The sequence below is a fragment of the Anomalospiza imberbis genome, chromosome 22 (genome assembly GCF_031753505.1).
Source record: "Anomalospiza imberbis isolate Cuckoo-Finch-1a 21T00152 chromosome 22, ASM3175350v1, whole genome shotgun sequence".
NCBI lineage: Eukaryota > Metazoa > Chordata > Aves > Passeriformes > Viduidae > Anomalospiza > Anomalospiza imberbis.
Window position 1 is genome coordinate 1,791,797 of NC_089702.1, and position 22,465 is coordinate 1,814,261.

The 22,465-nt window shown below is 52.9% G+C and overlaps 2 protein-coding genes across 2 annotated transcripts in view; both read right to left on the reverse strand.

Moving 5' to 3' along the window:
• WNT3 (Wnt family member 3) overlaps positions 1–22,465 on the reverse strand; it is a 49,521-nt gene that overhangs the window by 16,081 nt on the left and 10,975 nt on the right. The gene's annotated exons all lie outside the window — the stretch shown is intronic.
• Positions 9,936–17,017, reverse strand: LOC137486777 (uncharacterized; the record flags this gene model as incomplete). The annotated part of the gene is given in 13 exon segments (XM_068212261.1): positions 9,936–9,984; positions 15,245–15,420; positions 15,423–15,533; positions 15,535–15,663; positions 15,665–15,793; positions 15,796–16,077; positions 16,080–16,162; positions 16,194–16,280; positions 16,318–16,450; positions 16,453–16,553; positions 16,556–16,801; positions 16,839–16,931; positions 16,975–17,017. Coding segments are annotated over 13 exon segments (1,662 nt in total), but the record flags the coding sequence as incomplete, so codon positions are not given.

Below are 22,465 nucleotides of genomic sequence, written 5' to 3' on the forward strand. Positions count from 1 at the left end.
AATTAAGAAATGACACCTCAATTATTTTTACTTTTAACCCAATAACCAACCACCGGTGCCTGCAGTGTGGACTTTTTATCCAATTACACAAAACCACCCAAACCCATGGAGAAGAAGGTGAAGAAGAAGGTGAAAAAGAAGGACCAGCCTCCACCCTAAAACCTCCATCTTGCTTTATATATATATTACTATATTCTAAACCCTTAAACTCTAAGTTTTCCACTCTGTGATATCACACACTCCTATCCAAACTCCACACCCACAATCCCAGTTTTATCATTCCATTTTAGAAGCTTCTCCACGGCCTCAGGTCAATGAAGTGTTCTCCTGGGGGTCAGTGCCTGCCAGCACAGAAAGTCTGAAATTCTCAGCAGCCAGGGCTCCAGCACTGCTCTGGGAATGTTTTCTGGCTCTGAACCCAGCAGCTGGAAGCAGATGAATTTGAAGAACTCATTTTCCCCCTCCCCATACCAGGACAGCTCCAGCCCTGTGGCAGGAGAGCTCTGGGCTGTCACCAAGGGCACATCTTGTCCCCTGGGGCACTCCCTGCATTGCAGCTCTCCCTTTCCCCTCCCGAGGGATCTCCCACATTAATGGGGACAAGCTGCAGGGATCCTGGGCCCCTCTGTGCCACTTGCCCTGACAAGGCACATGGAGGGATGGAGGGAGGCAGGAAGAGGCTCTCCCTGTGGATAGACTGGCAGAGGATGGATTATTTTCACTCTGTCTAATCCCACTCTAATCCAGTGTCTAAACCCACCTTTCTAACAATTTAGCCTGACAAAATTGTTAGAAAGATTTTACATTTTCCTCACTGGAGCCTCCAGCACACCTGGAGATGCACGAGGAGATCCATGAGTGCTGCACAGAGGGTGCTGCTGGTCCTGGTGGCTCCTGCTCTTCCCGAATTCCTCCAGAGCCATGGCCAGCAGCACTCCTTGAGAGCTCCCAGGAACTCCAGCGAAGCTCTTTGAAACCACAATTGCAAAATCCCAGAATGGTTTGGGATGAAAGGGACCTTAAAGCCCATCCAGTGCCACCCCTGCCATGGCAGGGACACCTTCCACTGTCCCAGGCTGCTCCAAGCCCTGTCCAGCCTGGCCTTGGGCACTGCCAGGGATCCAGGGGCAGCCAGAGCTGCTCTGGGCAGGAGCTGTTTCCTCCCACAGCAGCTCAGGTCCCTGCAGCACAGAGTTACAAACATGGTCCTGCTTGGCTCTCTGACACCAATCAATGCCTCAGATTGATCCCGAGGTTCTTACCCAGCACTGGGGAACCAGCAGGAAAGAGCAGCTCACAGCTGGGACCTTGTTTGCCACCTGCTGCCTTTGGGAAAACCTGTCTCTGCCTGGAGGGGGGTTTGTTGCACAGGTTTGGGGTGTATTTGGTGTTTTCCAGTTCTGGTCAATGTTTCTGCTCCGAGCAGTGGCACTGGTGCATCCTGGCTGTGCTGGCCTGGGGACACGGCGCTGGGAGCAGCAGTTTCCATCCTGGCTCTTTCTCTGTCTCACACCTGCTGCAACACTCACGTGTTTTAATTCTGGTACTGTGCTGACTGCAGCCCTTTGTGGGCAGGGGAGCACACAAATTCCTGGGTTTGCCTGAAGATCAAGAGCAGCAGGAGGGAAAGTTTGCAAGTCAAAGCATGCAATGGATGTTCACATCTGAGGGGGGAAATGTCAGGTCTTGACTGAATGTGGAGAACAGACAAAACCTGACAGAATTCCAACGAGGAGAGGGACTGGATAGCAGCTTTTCACTCAGGAATCACCCTCTGAGCATGTCTGGAGGTTGGATCTTTTGCATAGAGGGGACACCTGTGTCACCACAGACTCCCCACCTGACTCTGCAGTCCTTGGGGGTCCGTAAAACAGACTAAAAATTCATTTTTTAAAAGGGGATTCAGCTGCCTGAGCATTAGAGGCTGATGGCCCAGCCAAGGGTGAGGGCCAGGGCAGCAATGGGATCTTTAACTGTCCTGGAAAGTGTCCACGGATTTTACAGCCCAGTGTGACCCCTTGAAGCAGAGAGCTCTTTTTCCACTTGGTGTGCTTGGAAATGACCTCGTTAAAGAGTGTGCATGAGTTGTATGATCTGAACAACATTTAACATCCACAAGGCCAGATTCTGTCCCATTAAACTTCCCCCTTAATGTAGTCACTAAGGGCCATAATCCTTTTAAAAAGCAAAAGTCCATCTAGAAATCACTCTCAAACCTGTGGCTGCTTGGAAAGAATTTAATCATCACTCTGAGAGCTCTCCTCAGCTCAGGGTATTTCAATTCCTCTGGGTCCTGGGTGATTGTTGTTTATTGGCCATGCACACGGTGGTGCCTCTCCGTGACCAGCACACCCTGGGAAGGGAAGCCGTGTGCAGTGGGTGGGGAAAGGGGTTTGTGAGCAATGCTGGTATCACAAAAATGCCCTCAGGGTCACCTGAGGCTGGCAGGGCAAGCAGGTAAGAGACCAGGGCTGGACAGGCAGCAAGGGGAGCTGGAGTGTGGGATCTGTGGGATCAGCTCCTGGTGAGCCTGGCTGAGTGCTGGGCTCACTGCAGAGGGGCCCAGGCTGCTCTGCCACCCTCAGCTGGGCATTTGCAGCTGCCAGAGGCGGCGTGGGGCTTTCTGGAAAGCTCCCACTAAACTGCTCAGATCTGCTGGAAAAAGCAAGGAGTGAGGCCACCCCAGAGCCCTGAGCTGGGCACTGATCGTGGCCCCACAGCTCCATCCCTGGGGCTGAGGCCAGGAATGACCAGCAGAGAACAACCCCCCCGATGTCCCCAGGGTGGGGATCCCCTCCTGTCCCCTGGGGGATCAACCACGGAGGGATGGAGAGATGGAGGGAGGGATGGAGGGATGGCAGGGAGGGATGGATGGGATGGAGAGATGGAGGGAGGGATGAAAGGATGGCAGGGTGGGATGGAGGGAGGGATGGAGAGATGGCAGGGAGGGATGGATGGGATGGAGAGATGGAGGGAGGGAGGGATGGCAGGAAGGGGTGGAGGGAAGGATGGAGGGATGGCAGGGAGGGATGGAGGGATGGTAGGGAGGCAGGAAGAGGCTCTCCCTGTGGACAGACTGGCAGAGGATGGATAATTTTCACTCCGAGTGTCTAATCCCAGGGAGACTGAAAGGGAAGGAGGTTCAGGGGTGCAGTGATGCAGCAGCAAGGGAAAGCCAGAACAGGGAAAATCCAGGGGGAAGCATCAAGGGCAGTGTTGGGAGGAGGCTGCCCTGCTCAGTGTGAGTGTTTGCACTCAGGGAATAATAACCAGCATTTTATGTATTTCTCATTGTGCTCTATCAATCATTTTAAAAATTGCCAAATGACACCCAGTGATGACAGATCATCCTCACAAAGAGGAGCATCTGGTTGTGCTTTATCTTCTTCCTGTACTCTAAAAAAAGTCACTGTGGGATGGGGTTTCCCTCTTTCCTTTTAAAAATCGACCCAGATCCTTCAGATTTAATGAAATTTAGGGGCAAAGAGGGGAGAACATCACTCAAGCCCCAAGCATTTGTTCAGGGCTTGTGTCACCAGGTGGTTTCTTTACTGAAAGCAGGAGTCACTTGTGCTTGGCTGGGGCAGATTTTTGTCTCTAAACTCCAAATGTGTTTTCTCCAATCTCCCAGTGACCTACCCAATAATTGGTGCCACTTTTGCCATCTCCAGCTCCTGAGTGCTGCTGGCAATCACTGCTGCTCACGTGGCAGGAGGGTGCTCCAAAACCCCCAAATCCATCTGCTGGGCTGAGTCTCACACGCTGAGCAGCCCCAGGATCCCCCTGTCCTGAGCACATCGGGGTGGGGATGAGCACAGAGCAGGTGAGAGAGGAATCCCACCGTGCCAGGGAGATGTTCTGGGGTGGGACAGGAATTCTGGGGCAGGGCTGTCTCCTGAGGCTGTTGCCAAGCACGGAGGGTTTGGGAACCGGGGGTTTTCCCCACTGAAGGTTGGTCTGCCCTGCCTGTGGGCTGAGGGTTCCTGCTCACACTCTTGTTCCCTCTCTTGGCTTCAGGACCCATCTTCTGTAAGAAGAACTGACTTACTGCCCTGTTAGAGTTCTAGATACTAAAAATTTTACACTTTCTATGCTAACAAACTCTGACTCCCAAGAAAACACTACATTTAACCTAAAGCCGTGGAAAAGGCTTCCAAAATTAATTGAGAACAGTGAAATTACAAGTGTGTAGTTAATTTAAATGTATGTAATATCACAAAGTAAAAAACTTAGAGTTTAAGGTTTTAAAATATAGTAATATATATGAAACAAAATAGAAGTTTTAAACCAAAAACTAATCCTTCTTTTTTACCTTCTTCTTCTTTCTTTTTCATTAATTTAAGTAGTATTTTATAATTAGACAAAAAAAGTCTGCATTGCAGACTTAGAGTAATTAGTTTTCATGTTAAAAATAAAAATAATTAACGTGTCATTTCTTAACTAGATAGCTTAACCTTGAAAAACATCCTAACAAAACATAGTTAACCATTTTATACCTTATTAATAAAATACTACAAAACTCACTATCTATGAAACTATAACATAGATTTAAAAAAAATAGACATCTAAACCTAAACACAAAATGTCATCTCAAAAACTTCAATCCCAAATTAAAAAAAAAAACGAAACAAAAAAAAAAAAAAAACCAACAAAAAAAAAACAAAACCGAAACAAACCAGAACAAAACCAAAAAACCCCCAAAACTCAACATTTAATGGTGTCCTGTGTGAGGACCGAACGCACGACCTTCAGAACATGAGACTCCCAAATCTCCATCGAGATCACCCCCAAACCTGGGGCTGGCCCTTGGCTAGCACTGGCCTGTGTGGCTCCTGGATTTGCTGAACCATTCCCGGGGCCTGGGCCGAGCAAAAGCTGCTGTGGGAATCCCTGAGCTCTGGAAGAGGCAGGAAGGGAGATCCCGGAATTCCCAGAGCTCAGCTCCCTGGGATCCCCCTCTGCCGGTTCCTGGAGCAGGCAGTGCCTAAAACCCACCTGAGCAGAGGGAGCTGAGCTCTCCCTCAAAACCCTGGGGAGTTTTGGGGTTTAGAAGAAGAGCAAATGCAGAAAAGGTGGTGAAGGTGTGGAGCTGCAAGGGGTGTGTTCATCACCATGGTGAAAGCGACTCCTCTCTCCCAGGGTTAAGCCCCCTCACATTTGCTGCTGTTTCTGGTCCCACAGCCATTCCTGATCCACACAAATCCAAACTCACCAGCTCTCCATGCCAGTGGGATGCTGCCCTAGAAATGCCCCCTCCACCTGGCTGTGCTGAGCAATTCTCACTGCAGCTTCCCCAGCGAGTGCCCAGCCAGACCTTCCCTGCCCCACAGAGCCCAGCCCTGCCCCACTAACAGCTTTTCCAGACCTTTGATTAATTATGTGAATTTCCTGGGGTCATTTGTCTCCTCTCACAATCTTCACCCACAGCTCCTATGAGTGAATGGGCTGAACGTGCCCAGTTTGAACCCAAACCAGTCTAAACCCTCTCCTGATGGGTCAGTGTGGGCTCAGCACATCCAGGGGCCTCACTGGTGCTGGTTGCTCCAGGCTGGGAATGCTGCAAACAGAGGGATGTGTAGGAAAGGGACATTGTCCAGGAGATGTGACCATGTGCTCGGGGTTGGGTGGCTGAGGGGTCCCAGGAGAGGAGGAAGGGCTGGGCAGGGTCAGTGGGCAGGAAAGGAGGCTGAAGGGGTCCAACAACAGCCCACAACCACTTGTGGAGCAGTTCCAGATGTGGCATGTGGGAATCCAGAGCATCCCTCTGGCTGCCCTGGAAGGTCTGGGACCCTGGCAGGGGGTCAGGAACCCCCTGTACAGAGCCCCGAGAGACACTGTCTCTGATCTCTGTCCATGCAAAAGAGTTTTCAGTCTTTCAGGATGAGTTACAAGCTCTGAGTGTTTGATATAAATAGTAATTAGTGTGGCACGGGTGCAAAAGTAGAATTTTAAGATTCTAGGTAAGGGGTTCAAAGGAGGCAAGATGGAGGAAACTGGGTGTGCCTTGTCCTTTTTCTTCTTCTTCATGCCCTCCCTGTTTCACTGTGGTGTTGGCATTTTTCTGCTGGTTTGGGCTGGGGACACACTGTTCAACATGGGTGATAGGTATTGGCTCATTATTGTAAATATAGCACATGTAATTTTTGGTATATAATGTTTGTAACATCCCACTGAGGGGCAGAGCCCTGCACGCTGTCCTGCAGGACAGACCTACTGCAGGTCAGAGAGAAAATATTTTAGATAAGAAAGAATAAACAGCCTTGAAAACCAGCACAGACGAATTACGACTCCTTCTTTGGCAGCGGGGCTGAAAGACAGAGACTTTCTACAATCTCGGGAGCATCTGAATATCACAGATCCCGACAGTTGGCAGAGCCAAACTCTTCCCAGATGATGGGAAACAACTGGAAGCGCAGCTGGAAATGTAGGATGGGCATGAGGAAAAATTCCCTTTGCAGGTGCCCAGCAAAGAGGGGGGATCTCATCCATGGGGGTTTGGGTTGCACACAGCCCCTGCTGCCCTGGGATGGTGCTGGGGATGTCTCTGCCCCAGGGGAGGTTGGACTGCAGACCTGTCTCAGGGGGGTGTGTATTCCATTGCCATCTGTCAGAGCTGGGGCAGCTCTCTGCTGTTCATGGGGCAGTTTTCTTTATCTCTCCCACAGCCAATCCTCCCTCCAGGAGATCTCTGCTGTTCATGGCCAGTGAGTGTCCCTGCATGGCTGAGAAAATTCCATCATCCATGGGGAGAGGCTCTGCCCAGGGGAGGAGCCAAGCATTCCTACCTGGATACAATCTGACCTTGGAACACCACAGCAGCCTTTGCCCACTGCATTCCCAGAGGAGCAGCTTTCTTCTCCACTGCATTCCCAGAGGAGCAGCTTTCTTCTCCGCTGCATTCCCAGAGGGAGCCCAGGCCCATCCCCACCAGCCCTGGAGCTTCAGAGGAAAACTCCAGCCTTGTGCAGGATCCCTGCTCCAGCAGAAGCACAGATGGCACTGCAGGAGGGCTGAGCCACCATGGGATGGGACTGCTGCCACCTCCCTGACCCACAGGCTGCCAGGGCCTGCTCTGACTCTGGCAGTGGTTTATTTCCTTTTTTTGAACTATTACATTTGTATTTTTATGTTTCCCAATAAAGAACTGTTATTTCTATTCCCATATCTTTGCCCGAGAGCCTCTTAATTTCAAAATGATAATAATTTGGAGGGAGGGGGTTTGCATTTTCCATTTCAAGGGAGGCTCCTGCCTTCCTTAGCACACACCTGTGTTTTCAAACCAAGACACAAGGCAAAGGAGCAAACTGCATTTCAGCAGGGAGAAAACAGCCCCACACTCAGGGGCTGCTGCTGTTGGACACAGGGCATTCTCACCCTGGCCTGTTCCACATCCTGTGTGCTCTGAGGGGCTGCAGTTGGCTCCTGTCACCTGGGAGAAGCATCTTCCTTCAGACAGGAGCATGGAAAATCCACATCCAGCTCTGAAATGGCCAAATGGCTCAGTTACCCTGAGGGGGGTGAATTCCAGTGGCACCATTGGAGTGCTGCTCCTGCCCTGGGAGGGATCAGTGCTACCTGAGAAGTTTAAGTTCTCTGATGTGGAATATTTTGGAGAAACGCAGATATTGGCAGTGCAAACAGGTGCAGACCAAGGGCAGAAGAGTCTTAGTGAGGTGAAGGTTTGCTGGGGATGTGGGATGGGTGCCAGGAGGTGTGGGGTGCACCAGGGTTTCAAAGAACACAGATTTCTGTAGCTTTCCTCGTAAGCTGACACTGAGCTGAAGGGATCTCCTGTCCCCCTGTCACTGGGTTCACTGCTCCCCTTTAAACTCCAGGGGCTGTAACCCAGAGAAAATTCCCAGGAACTGGTGGAGAGAAGGAGGCACCAAGAGGGCCCAGGCACTCTGGTCCATGGAGAGTTATTGTAGAGAGAAGGTGTCACACCCCACAAAAGCTTCCCTGACCCCACAGAGAATTAGAGAAGGACTTAGATGAGGTCAGCTGAGCCTGCCCCTGGGTCCTGGACAGTGCAGTTCACATGGGCCTCAACTGGGTGAAGGATGACCAAGGACTGACCCCCAGAAGGTTTGTGGTGAGTTTTTTGTCCCATGAACAGAAATAAATCTTGTTTTATTCCATTTTTTTCCTTGCCTCCTGTTGCCCTGTAGACATGGCATGAGCTGCTCTCCTGTGTGTGCACCCACCACCCACATCTCTGCTGCCATTGTTTGGTAGTTTTACAAAATAATGTAGGTGCAGGTGGCAGCTGGGCTGCAATAAATGGAAATAGAAGAGGGTCTCACAAGACCCAGGTGTTCCTCTGCCACTGACCCTCGGCTTGGGGTTACTGAGTCAGAGTTATGATGGTTTGGGAAGTCAAAGGGATTTTTGCTTTGATCCAAGAGATCATGGAACCCCAGGATGGTTTGGCTTGGAAGGCACCTTAAAGATCTTGTTCCAACCCCCTGCCATGGGTAAGGATGTCACCCACTAGACCTGGTCCCCAGGGCCCCATCCAGCCTGTCCTTGAGCACTCCCAGGGAGGGAGCATCCTGACTCCACTGAATGGGTGGGGAGTGCTTCCAGGGAGGACCAAGGGGAGCAGAGACGGAGCTGCAGGTCTGAGCCCTTCTGAGAGGGTGAATTTTACCCTGACCTTGCTGCATCAAAGCCCTTCTGGGTGGAAATCAGCTGAGTTTGGCTGAAGAAATGCAAAGCTTCCAGAGGACACCTGAGCTGAGAGCCCATCTCTTGTACTGGAATTGTGTTTGGGACATGGGGAGCTCAGAAATTCCTATGGAAAGGGCAAGAGGAATGGGGGATGCCAGAGCATGAGGTCCTTCAGGAATGCTCTCCTGGTGGTCTGGGGGGAGCAGGGACCTCTCTTATCCCCCGGCACATGGCAGGATGAGCTGAGGGAGGAGTGACCAGCTCCAAGTTGAGCTGCCAGCCAGGAAAAGCCATCGTGACCCCCTGGTACTGAGCAAAGCCCAGGAAATGCTGGCAGAGGAGCCTGGTGAGGTGTCTGGGGGTGTGAGCCACAGCCTGGGCACAAATGTCACCTCTCTGGGAGCAGGCAGGACGTGCCACAGCCCTGGGGCTGCTGCAGGCTGAGCCTCTGCCACCTGCAGTGGCATCTCCAGGGGAATGCAGCCACCCCTCACATTCAGCAGAGGTAAATGAGACATCCAGGGGCAGGAGGACAGGGTGGTGGTTATGGAATTGGATTCCTCAGCTCTGGGATTTGCCGACAGCTTCCCTCCTGGACGTGTTCAGGGTGGTTCTGTCCTTCTGTTTCCTCTGTGGAGCTCCAGCTGGGGCTGTGCTGTCTCACCCAGCTCAGGATGCTGCAGGCACTGCTGCAGGAGCTGGAGTGGTTTAAGCCTCCTCCTTGTTGTAAATGGGATGTTAAACACGGGAAGGGGACAAAGGAGCAATAGCAGTGAGCTGAGGCAGTGGCTTATGCTGACAGTTTGATCAGTCTATTGGAAAGACTTCTGAGAGATTATTTAGTTACAGTGGGAAGAAGGAGAAGATTAAGACTTTGTGTCCAGCAGAAGAGGGCAGGACAATAGCTGGTGAGTGGGAATTCAGAGCAGGGGAGTGCAAAGGCACAAATCTCAAAGCAAAAGACCAATGCCCAACACTTGTTGCAGATTCTCTTACACTGAGTGTCCTCAAATCCAGCCTGTACCTTTCTGAAAAGAGCTGTTGGAGCCAGGGCAGGTGAATTGCTCACCCTCGGGCTGAAGGGATCACACTCAGGGGTCACACTGCCCTGCCTGGCATCGCAAGGGGGATTTTTCCTGCCCCTTGTGCCCGTGAGGAGGGAGAGGCCACTCAGTGGGTGTTGTGCTAGCAGAGGAGGATGGCACAGGAGCTGTTGTGTAGGGGGGGATCAATATTATCAACATTCCTGAATATATCAATATTCTCTAACTAAAGCTGAAGTCCTCCAGCAGCCTCTGGTAAAACACCTGAGGTCTGCAGGGCATGGGCAGGGCACAGGAGTTCTGCACACCATGAGTCCAAGGCGACCCAGTAATTTCAAATAACACTGTGGCAACTGCAAAGCACGCAGGGATCCTGGGCTCCCTCATGCAGGGCTGGAGGAAGGACAGAGGCTCCCCAGATGGGCTGTGCTGACCCCTCCAGTGCAATGGCTCACGGTGCTGCAGGGTTCCTTGAACCCACAGGCACTGAGGAAAATTCCTCTGTCCCCTGCTGATTTTTTCCCCCTGCTGCTCTATTCCTTTGTGACCCAAAGAAGCTTTGTAAAGAAATCAGCTTGAAACCTTTCCCAAGTGTTCTGTCTGCAGCTCACGTTGCAGAAACATCCACAGTCTGCAAACCCCAGAATCCTGGGGGCTGCTCCAACCCCTGTGTGAGGCTGGTCCCCTCCCTGCCCTGCTGTGTCCATCTTTTTGGCACCTCTCTTACAGGCTCTCCTGGGTTTTGACTCCTGATGGCTCAGGAGCAGAAACAATTTCTGCTCCAGAGCCCTCCTGTACCTCAGGCTTCCTCAGAACTCCAAGTTCAGTGTCCCTGGGCCAAACCTGGGTCATTTCATTGACCTTTCACAGGCTCCCTGCCCACCCTTTTCCTCCCACCCATCCCCACCAGAGGTAATTTGCTCTGCAGACACAACCCTGGTTTGGCATTTCCAGAGCTGCACTCGAGAACCATGGAATCCCAGAATGGTTTGGGTGGGAAGGGACCCTAAAGCCCATCTCATTCCATCCCTGCCACGGGAATGACTGTCCCAGGCTGCTCCAAGCCCTGTCCAGCCTAGACTTGGACACTCCCAGGGATCCAGGGGCAGCCACAGCTGCCCTGGGCACCTGTGCCAGGGCCTGCCCACCCTCACACCAGGACCAGGGAGCTCATCCTTCCCCTGTGCTGGGCACTGCTGAGGGCACACCTCGAGCGCTGTGCCCAGCTCTGGGCCCTCAGTTCGGGAAGGACCTTGGGACACTCGAGCGCATCCAGAGGAGACAACGAGGCTGGAGAGGGGCTGGGAACACAAACCCTGTGAGGAACACTGAGGGAGCTGGGGGTGCTCAGCCTGGAGAGAAGGAGACTCAGGGGTGGCCTCATCGCTCTCACAGCTCCTGAAAGGTGGCTGTGGCCAGGTGGGGCTGGGCTCTTTCTCCAGGAACTGACAGAACCAGAGCACACAGCCTCGAGCTGCACCAAGGGAAATAGAGGTTGGATATTAGGAAGAGGTTTTTTACAGAAAGGTGATAAAGTTCTGGAATGGCTGCCCAGGGAGGTGGTGGAGTCACCATCCCTGGAGGTGTTTAAACAAGGCTGGAGGTGGCACTGTGTGCCAGGGTTTTGTCGAGGTTTTGGGGCTGGGTTGGACTCCATGGTCTGGAAGGTCTCTTCCAACCCGGTGATTCTGTGATTCTGCAAATTGAATTCTGTGAATTCCTTCCCAATATCCAGTCAAGCCATTCCTGTCACTCCATGCCAGCTGCAGCTTGCCCTGCCCACTCTGCTTGCCCTCCTGCTCTTAGATTTTTCCTGGCTGGGCAAAGCCCTTTGAGGAGATTCAGTGTCTCAGATGAGGACCTTGGTGGTCTCCTCTTGTTTCACAGAGCCCATGTGGAGCCAGGAGTGCTGCTTGAGAAGGGTCCTGGCTCCTGTGAGAGCTGTCCAGGCATCTTCTGTACTGTAGATCTCAGAAAGATCCATGGATTTTTTTTTTATTGTTTTTTCCTGTCAGAGAAGCTCACATTCATTTCTCACAGGCAGATGGAGATCCCTGGGCACAACAACTGACAAAGGGCTGTGGCAAAATTACACCCTTGGCAGAGAACAGGGGCAACCTGTGCTAAATCCCTGTGGCTTTTTTTTATTTTTTTATTTTTTTTTTTTTTATTAGTGAGGAGGGTCTTAACTAAAAGAAAAGAAATACCTGATCCTCAGGAATGTTCCTTGTTGCACAAATAAAACTCTTTCTTGGGTCACACGGTGTGACTCAGTGGCCAACATCAGTTCTCCAGAAATGTGTTGATTCTTGCCAGGGACCTGGCACCAAGAAGCACAAGAGGTTGTCTGGTTGTGGCTGGAAAACTGAGTTGGGTCTCAAAGTCCTGACAGTTAAAGAAATAATGAAATTCAGAGGCTTGTGTGGAGCACAGAAGGAAGATGAAGATATTGGCTTGTTGTTAAATGAGTTGAGCACAGGAATTTCAATCACAGCATAATTAGGAGATAATCCCCTCCTCTCCCTGCCAGCAGCTGGCTTTGGAGGCAGAATGAGGATCATGGAACCACAGACTGGTTTGAGTTGGAAAGGACTCCCAAGATCATCTTGTTCCACCCTGCCATGGGCAGGGACACCTTCCACTGGACCAAGTGGCTCCAAGCCCTGTCCAGCCTGGCCTCAGACACCTCCATGAACCTCAGGAACCTCAAGAAAAGCAAACGCAAGGCCTTGAGCCAGGCTGGGACAGCCCCATGCAGCAGGACAGGCTGGAGGCTGACTCAAGTTGCAGAAAAGGACTTGAGGATCCTGGTGGGCAACAGCTGGAACAGCTGGATGATCTGTTGTGTCCATGCAGTCAAAAAGGTCAGCTGCATCCTGAGGCTCCATTAGCAAGACTGGAAAATTGAGGGATGTGATTTTCCCCCTCTACTCAGGACCTGTGAGACCACAGGTGGATCCCCATGTCCAGGCTGGGGCTCTCTAGGATGGGCAGGCCATGGACACAGAGGTGGGAGTGCAGTGGAGACCAGCACAGTGCTCAGGGGGGCTGCTCTGGGCAGGCTCTCGTGGTGAGAGACCAGCAGATGACCCTGGAGATCAGATGAACCTAAATGATTGCTCTGTGGCACCGTAACTCAGTGAGCAGTGGCCCGGAGTGTGGCTGTGTGCTCAGAGATGGGGGCTTCACTGCAAACCCTGCTTGTGCTGGATCCTCCTCCAGCCAGCAGAGAACAGGCACACCTGGGACCTCACTTCCCATTTTTCCATGGGAAGTACCTGAGCCTGGAGACACCCACCCACGTCAGTGCCTCATCCATCCACTGACACTGAGAGGTGGTCAGGGGACCCCCCCTTTGGGTGTCCTTGTTCTGGTCATCTCCCCCCGAGCTCCTTTCTCAGGCTCCCCTTGTGCCAAACAGAGAACATTTACACTTTCAGGCCATGATCCAGCGCCCTGTTTCAGCTGTTCCCCTCTGATGAGGTTCTTGCACTGCACTCTGGACACGTGGGCTGGGCACTGGGTGTTTGATTTTCCCAAATGGCCCTTCCTGACTTTCCAGCCCCACTGGAGCGGGATGAGGCTGCAAGCACCAACCATGCAGGTGCTTCACCTTTTAAACAGGTAACCTTTTGAACAGGTAAGCAGAAAGGCGCCAGGCTGCTGGAAAAGCCAGGGGGATGTTTCTCCCACAAGCTAGTGCAGGAACACAGCCCTACGTGATGCCTTGAGAAGGCTGACCTTTTAACACTAATCACTTCTATTTTTAATTCACATGGTCTTGTTACAAAGTATCTTTTACAGTTCTAATTCTCTAAAATTATTCTAATTCTCTAAAATATCTGGTCTTTTTTGTAAGGCCATCTTTTGAAACTTGTTGAAAGTTGTTTCTAGTGCAATCTCTCTCAATAATGTCATCTCTACTCCATGGCCTTCCTAAGCCAGCATGCCCTATCTCAGTCTTTACATACAAATATACAAAACTATAGAAACTTTCTGTCAAGTTTTAAAAATCCTTTGCAAATGCATTTCCCACATTCGGGCAGCTCCTCCTCCTCCCCTCCCCACCTCTCCTTTCTGCCCTTTCCCTCCTGTGTCCTCCTTGGTCAATACTGAGATGGGAATGATCCCAAATCTCAAACTTCCCAATCTCCTGCTTTTTTAGCACCTGACCCCAAATCACGTTCTGGGTTCTCATTTCCAGTTTGGGTTCTAAAACCCAACATCACTTGTGAAAAATCCCACCCTAAAAGCCATTAACTTTCTGACGGGAGAAGGTCTTATCCCCAAAATGTCACCTATTCACAGTCCCTTTGCTCAGTCACAAATTTCTTTCTCCATAAATCTCCCACCCCTGGATTTTTCTGCTCCACTTTGTTCTGTTGCTCATTTTAACCCTCTTGCCTCATGCTGCAATCTCAACCTCCCCTCCTCGAGTCACCCTCTCTGCTTTTCTGTTGCCAGCCAGGCTGACAGAGCACCAGGAGGGTTTGGACACCACTCCCAGGGATGCCCAGACTGGGATTGTTGGGTGTCTGGGCAGGGCCAGGGGTGGGACTGGATGATCCCCGGGGGTCTCTTCCAGCTCAGGACATTCTGTGATTCCCTGGAGCGGGGCAGGACAGGAAGGGCACAGAGAGGGTCACTGCTGCAGTGCTGATGGCAGTGGGGCCTGGGGGTGACAAAGAGGTTCTTGGGGAAGAATTGGGGCCAAAACGCTCCTGAGATCAGACTGGGTGTGAAGAACAGCCCAGCTGAGATTTTGAGGCCTCAAGAGGCCTCGTGGAGAAGTCAGAATTCAGCCCAGACAGCAACAGGAGCTCTGTCAAATCCCCATGCTGCTCAGTTTGTGGCAGAGTTTGGGGTCAGTCAGACCCGCCCCAAGTCCTGACAGGGAATTCCCTCTGTCCCCTCTGTGCCAGGAGGGGACAGAGACGGCAGTGGTCAGTGGTCAATGGGGGCAGTGGTCAGCTGGGCTGCCCATCCTGGGCACTGCGGCTGAGACTGAGGCACCCGCTCTGTCTCAGCTGGAGGAACTGGATTTTAAAGTCTTGTGTCAGATCCAGAATGGAAAAAACAAATGGAATGAAGTCAGACCCACCCCATGTTCTAGCAGGGAATGCCTCTGCCCCCACAAGAAAGGGCCCGTGGCAGGGCATGCAGATCCCTGCAGGGCCAGCAGCAGCCCCATGCGAGCAGGGCCGTGCCGGGTCCCTCTGAGCATCCCTCTGCCACCGGCTGTGGATTAGTGATCTGCAGCAACAGCACTTCTGTGAGATGAGCCCGTTCTGGGCGAGCTGCGGCACTTGGGGTGACTCAAGGCTCTGTCATGGGCTTCAAAGTGATTTGGCATCTGCTTCCAGGCTTTGTCTTGGCATTGCACACGGGCTGGCTCTGAGCAGTGTGCCAGCAAAGGGGGAGGTGGGACTGGGGATGGGGCTGGGATGGAGTTGGGCTGGGGATGGGGATGGGGATGGGGCTGGGGCTGGGGATGGGGATGGGGATGGGGATGGGGATGGGATAGAGCTGGCGATGGAGCTGGGATGGGACTGGGGCTGGGGATGGGGCTGGGGATGGGGATGGGGCTGGGATAGAGCTGGGGATGGAGCTGGGATGGGACTGGGGATGGGGATGGGGATGGGGATGGGGATGGGGATGGGGATGGGGATGGGGATAGGGATGGGGATGGGGATGGGGATGGAGCTGGGATGGAGATGGGGATGGGGATGGAGCTGGGGATGGGGATGGAGCTGGGGATGGGGATGGGGCTGGGGATGGGGCTGGGGATGGGGCTGGGATAGAGCTGGGGATGGAGCTGGGATGGGGATGGGGCTGGGGCTGGGGATGGGGATGGGGATGGAGATGGAGATGGGGATGGAGCTGGGGATGGGGATGGGGCTGGGGATGGGGCTGGGGATGGGGCTGGGATAGAGCTGGGGATGGAGCTGGGATGGGGATGGGGATGGGTCTGGGGCTGGGGATGGGGATGGGGATGGAGATGGAGATGGAGATAGGGATGGGGATGGGGATGGGGATAGGGATGGGGATGGGGATGGGGATGGGGATGGAGCTGGAGATGGGATGGGGATGGGGATGGGGATGGGGATGGGGATGGGGATGGGGATGGGGATGGGGATGGGGATAGGGATGGGGATGGGGATGGGGATGGAGCTGGGATGGAGATGGGGATGGGGATGGAGCTGGGGATGGGGATGGAGCTGGGGATGGGGATGGGGCTGGGATAGAGCTGGGGATGGAGCTGGGATGGGACTGGGGATGGGGATGGGGATGGGGATGGGGATGGGGATGGGGATGGGGATGGGGATGGGGATAGGGATGGGGATGGGGATGGGGATGGAGCTGGGATGGAGATGGGGATGGGGATGGAGCTGGGGATGGGGATGGAGCTGGGGATGGGGATGGGGCTGGGGATGGGGCTGGGGATGGGGCTGGGATAGAGCTGGGGATGGAGCTGGGATGGGGATGGGGCTGGGGCTGGGGATGGGGATGGGGATGGAGATGGAGATGGGGATGGAGCTGGGGATGGGGATGGGGCTGGGGATGGGGCTGGGGATGGGGCTGGGATAGAGCTGGGGATGGAGCTGGGATGGGGATGGGGATGGGTCTGGGGCTGGGGATGGGGATGGGGATGGAGATGGAGATGGAGATAGGGATGGGGATGGGGATGGGGATAGGGATGGGGATGGGGATGGGGATGGGGATGGAGCTGGAGATGGGATGGGGATGGGGATGGGGATGGGGATGGGGATGGGGATGGGGCTGGGGATGGGGATGGGGATGGGGATAGGGATGGGGATGGGGATGGGGATGGAGCTGGGATGGAGATGGGGATGGGGATGGAGCTGGGGATGGGGATGGAGCTGGGGATGGGGATGGGGCTGGGATAGAGCTGGGGATGGAGCTGGGATGGGACTGGGGATGGGGATGGGGATGGGGATGGGGATGGGGATGGGGATGGGGATAGGGATGGGGATGGGGATGGGGATGGAGCTGGGATGGAGATGGGGATGGGGATGGAGCTGGGGATGGGGATGGAGCTGGGGATGGGGATGGGGCTGGGGATGGGGCTGGGGATGGGGCTGGGATAGAGCTGGGGATGGAGCTGGGATGGGGATGGGGCTGGGGCTGGGGATGGGGATGGGGATGGAGATGGAGATGGGGATGGAGCTGGGGATGGGGATGGGGCTGGGGATGGGGCTGGGGATGGGGCTGGGATAGAGCTGGGGATGGAGCTGGGATGGGGATGGGGATGGGTCTGGGGCTGGGGATGGGGATGGGGATGGAGATGGAGATGGAGATAGGGATGGGGATGGGGATGGGGATAGGGATGGGGATGGGGATGGGGATGGGGATGGAGCTGGAGATGGGATGGGGATGGGGATGGGGATGGGGATGGGGATGGGGATGGGGATGGGGATGGGGCTGGGATAGAGCTGGGGATGGAGCTGGGATGGGACTGGGGATGGGGATGGGGCTGGGGCTGGGATAGAGCTGGGGATGGCGCTGGGATAGAGCTGGGGATGGAGCTGGGATGGGGCTGGGGCTGGGGCTGGGGCTGGGGCTGGGGATGGGGATGGGGATGGGGATGGGGATGGGGATGGAGCTGGAGATGGGATGGGGATGGGGATGGGGATGGGGATGGGGATGGGGATGGGGATGGGGATGGGGCTGGGGATGGGGCTGGGGATGGGGATGGGGATGGAGATGGATCTGGGGATGGAGCTGGGCATGGAGCTGGGTTGGAGCTAGGATGGGGCTGTGGATGGATCTGGGGATGGGGCTAGGGCTGGAGATAGGGATGGGGCTGACCACTGCCCCCTCTGCCCCCTCTGTCCTCTCTGTGCCAGGAGGGGACAGAGGGGATTCCCTGTCAGGACTTGGGTGGAGGTCTGACTGACCCCAAACTCTGCTGCAAACCGAGCAGGATGGGGATTTGACAGAGCTGGGGCTGGGGATGGAGCTGGGGATGGGGCTGGGGATGGGGATAGGACTGGGGATGGAGCTGGGGCAGGGGCTGGAGCCGCTTCTCCTCGGCTGGAACCTGAATGAAGTTGCTGACAAGGGACTGGGTGTGCCCAGAACCGGGTCCTGCATTGTTCCCCACACCAGATAGAAATGTTATGTTCAGCAATGCCCGCGCAAAGCAGTGCCACTCTCGGCTTGGAAAACACAATCAACTGATTTGCCATGGGAGAGGATCTGTTCTGCGGGGACTGTGATAATATTATTCGACTTGGAATTTACATAAATGCATATGATTTGCATATGCAAATGTAGGCTTCCAGGCTGTGACAGCAATAAACAGCGAGATTTCCAGCGCTGTGAAACCTTTCCTCCAAAGAGAGACGCTGGGGTTTGTTTGGGTCCTGGCAGGGCTGTGAGCGAGGCCACGCCACCTCCCAGGGCTGCTGTCCCCTCGCTGCCACTGCCTGCCAGCCATTCCCAGCACCACTCACCTTCCTTTCCTGCCTCCCTCCCAAAGCTGGCACCGGGGATGGAAATGTGTCTTGCCAGGGACAGGGGACAGGACACTGGGACCAGAACGAGCATCAGAAACCCAGGGAAAGAAGGAAGAGCTCTCTACTCCGGCCAGTGAGGGTGCTGGTCATTTCCCACTGGTCAGCCAAGCCCTCCAGCCATGTCTCCAGTTTCAGGAGTCCCTTTGAGGGAGGCAAACTCCAGTTTAGGGAGTCCCTTTGGTGGTGGTGGGTGGCCTCAAGAAGTGGTTGGTGCCAACTGTCCCGAAATCACCCAGGGTGAATCACAGTTTGGCACTGGGAAGCAGCTTCCCAACACTCAGACATCACGGAAAACACCCCGTGGATGGGAATTGCCACATGCACTCAGCTGTGCCACAGTCTGGGGTGGGATTGAAGGGGGATTGAAGGGGGATTGAAGGGGGATTGAAGGGGGATTGAAGGGGGATTGAAGGGGGATTGAAGGGGGATTGAAGGGGGATGCCTGGGCTGCCTCTCTTTGGAGGGTCCTTCCCTGCACCCTGAGACCAGCACTGGAGTCCCCAGGCTGGTTCTGCTCCTATGGACAGCCTGGGGTTACCCCAGGAGGACAGAGGCATGGAGGGGACAGAGGGGACAGTGGGGGCAGTGGTCAGTGGGGGCAGTGGTCAGCTAGGCTGCCCATCCTGGGCACTGTGGCTGAGACTGAGGCACCCGCTCTGTCTCAGCGGGAGGAACTGGATTTTAAAGTCTTGTGTCAGATCCAGAATGGAAACACCAGATTGAATCTTGTGGAAACCAGATCTAGAATTAGTCCTAGATTAGGTGGTTTCTTGGGGTGAAAAAGCAAATTGAATCCTGTGGAAACCAGGTCTAGAACCAGTCCTGCTGGTTTCTTGTGGTAAAAAAATTAGGCAGCTTTACTACAGAGTAGTGTAATTCTCTTTCCATCGAGAGCAAAGCACTTAGAGTGGAAGGTTCTGGGCTCTGGAAAGGTGTGAGACACAAACTGCCATGAATATTGCAGGAAAAACTGAAGCATGTGCCACACTGGCTCTGCTCAAAGCTCAGTGTAGGTGGTGCTGCCTCCTTCCCAGGGAACCTCAGCTCTCTTGGGAAGCACCATGAGCAACAAGACAAGGGTAAAATTTGGCTCAGCCCAGTTCAGGTCCCAGCAGGGATGGGATGTGGGGATGATGCCTCAGGTTGTAGCTTTTCTATTTTTCAGGTTCTGTGCTGCTTTAGTGTGTGGGTCTGGGTTTCATATGAGGGGATGGTGAGCTCTCTGCACAGAGCAGGGAGACAAAACAATTCCTTCTCCAGCTGGGGACCAAGGACAAATGATCCAGATCTCAGGCCCAAGAGCACAAACAACGTGGGTTGAAGAGGGAGAAACAAGCAGGATGGGACTGCATGGGCTGGAGCTGGAATGGGACAGTGAACTCCATTGTGCAAATGGAGCAGAGCTTATAAAAGTGAGAGACCCTGTGACCTGTGGGGCATTTTGTGACCATTTTGGGTTCACCTGGGGTGCAGCCCTGGCTGGGCTCTGGTGCTGCCCAAGGTGGATCCATTGAGGCCTCCTAAGAAATCCCTACTTTATTCTTTAGCTCCTGCAGTCTCTGTTCCAGCTCAGCCTTCCCAAGGCATCAGGGTGGCCTGAGCTGAAGTTGGCTCTGGATAGTTGTTTTCAAGGACTGTGAGTGAGGTGATGCTCAGGGGTTTTCTCAGCCCATGGTTTGTGCACCCCCTCAGCCCTTCCTGGGAACATGCCCCACAATCTGATTACGCACTTGTCTCAGTTAATTTTAATCCCAGAAGTCCAATAATTTCACCAGGCAGCAACAATAAGCTTTTGAATAAATGAAATGGTGGCTTCTGGGCCACTCCAGTCAGGACAAGATGTGAGAGATGTGCTTTACACCCTCCAAATGGAGAAGGGGTATCGGCAGCATCTGTAGGGTTTGGGGTTGGTCCTGGAGCACAGCTCCTCTGGGCACCTCAACTGATGTGCTGGGCTGGATGCTGGGAGGAAGGAAAATATTTGGGAGCATCCCCAGGGGAGGGGACTTGTGCTGAAGAGGCCCCTGGATGATGAATTTCCAACTAACCAAAAATCTGGGGAAGAAGGAGGAGGTGGGGGATGTTTGGAGTTCTGGTATTTGCCTCCCAGGTAACCCCCACGGGTGATGGGGCCCTGCAGGAGGCTGAACCCCTGCCTGTGATGGGCTGGACTGAAGGAACTCCTCACCTGGCTTTGCTTGTGAGCAGCTTTTCTTTCCCTATTAAACTGCCTTTAGTTCAAGCCATGAGTTTTTATACTTTTATGTAGGAAATGGATTAAAAAAAACTTATTAAAAACTATATAAAAAACTATAAAAAATGCATGGTAGTAGGGCTCAAGAGGGGTAATTTTAGATGAGTGGCTTTAAGGCATTTACAGCATGGTGTGGTCTGATAGACCAAGAAATGCTTACAGTGTACTGTAATTAGGAAATGGTTGCCTTCTGATTGTGATGGAGTGAATTATAACATCTGTATTGTCTCACCCTTCATATGAGACTGAAAATGGAATAAAGGTTTTTAAAACACCTCTCAGTTGCCCCATCTCTGGGTCAGAAAAGGACATAATCCAACACTTTTACTCTTCTGACTCTTTTCCCCATGGCCCTGGCAGGGAAAAGCAGCAGTGTGGGTCTTGGCTGCCCACCTGACCCAACCCACAACAGGTTCTTAAATCTGAGCAACAAAGTGTTCCTCACCACACTCTTGTCATCATTTGTGATCTGCAGGATCTGTTTTGTATTCACTTGGAATTGTGCAAGCAGCAAATCTAAATATTGTCTCCTCACCTGAAGAAATTCAGCCTTTCCAGTCCCGTGTTGGGTTTTTGGTGTGCTTTCCTGATTTTATAGGAAATGCAAAGATCTGCAAACAGACTGGGGGTGCAACAATAAGATAAATAATGATTGAAATAATGTCATGCTGGTATTTTCTGTCCCGAGAGCAAATCCAACAACAGCTCCTAAGAGACCTTTCCTATCACTTATCAGCCAACATGGCCCCAAAAAATTGGGCAGGAGGAGGAACAGAAAAGTGAATTCTTGTAGATTTTGCTCAGCTTCACTTCTTGGTTAGTGAGCACTGAAGCATCACATGCAGAGACCATCCCATAATAATTAATGTCTGTCAAAGTGGCCTTAACACAAAATCTCACTTGTATCGATGTTGTGCAGATTTGGGACCCTTTTCCCAATTTGCATTATTTCATGGCCATTCACAATTAATTTGATTATTCACTGAGTGCCATCCACTCCTGTCTTCTGAGGTTTCCTTTGTGCTTTACCACCCTGAGCAGTGTGGCCATCACCAAACTTGATCACAGAATCCCCACAAAATCATGGAATGCTTTGGGCTGAAGGGATCTCAGTGCTCATCCCATCCCAACCCCTGCATGGGCAGGGACAGCTTCCCCTCGCCCAGGTTTGTCCACAACTCTGATCTCTGTCCCCCCACCCCAACCCTTCTCTGTTGGACACTCTGTGTCCTTGCAAAACTCTGACGTTGTCTCCTCACCAATGTAAAAAATCACATTTTCTCTATTTTGTAAAAAATAATCTGATCTGGAGTTATGAGAAATATCCTTTAATCCCAGAGTTTTTGGTCAGGAACAGAGATGAATCAATTTGAAAAATTAGATCTTTTCTTACAGGTTTATTATCGCTGATAAATTTCTTCTTTTTAATCATTGGGAATATGGATTTTTTTTCCAGCCCTAAACCAGCTACAGTAAAGTTTAACTGAGTTTGAAGCTGGGGAGGTGGGTGAAGGGATGGGGACCCTCTCGTAGATGATATTTTGTGCAAAGCCAGGGAACTGGGGAGTTACTGGGGCCTGATGTGACTCAAGAAACTGAAAGCCCAACCTCAAGGCAAATGTTCTTTGAGCAGTCTACGTCTTCTCCCACTGAACACTTTCCTATCGGAATTCATTCCAGCACTCAGGGGAGATTTTACACCCAGCTGTTCATTTCCCCAGGTGTCACCAGCAAGCCTTGAATTCACAGCCTTCAGAACCACACCAGAAATCTGATTTTCCACTTTGTGTGTGGTTTCCACCCAAGCAGAGAGCTCAAGGCACACCTTGAGCCGAGGTCTCAAGGCTTGAGGTGGAACCCAAGCCCTGGTCCATGGAGCAGCCCCAGGAGCTGTCTGGGTGCTGGGCTCAGGGCTCTAGGGGGAGGCACAACTAAAGCTCAGGCTGGGTTTACACCAC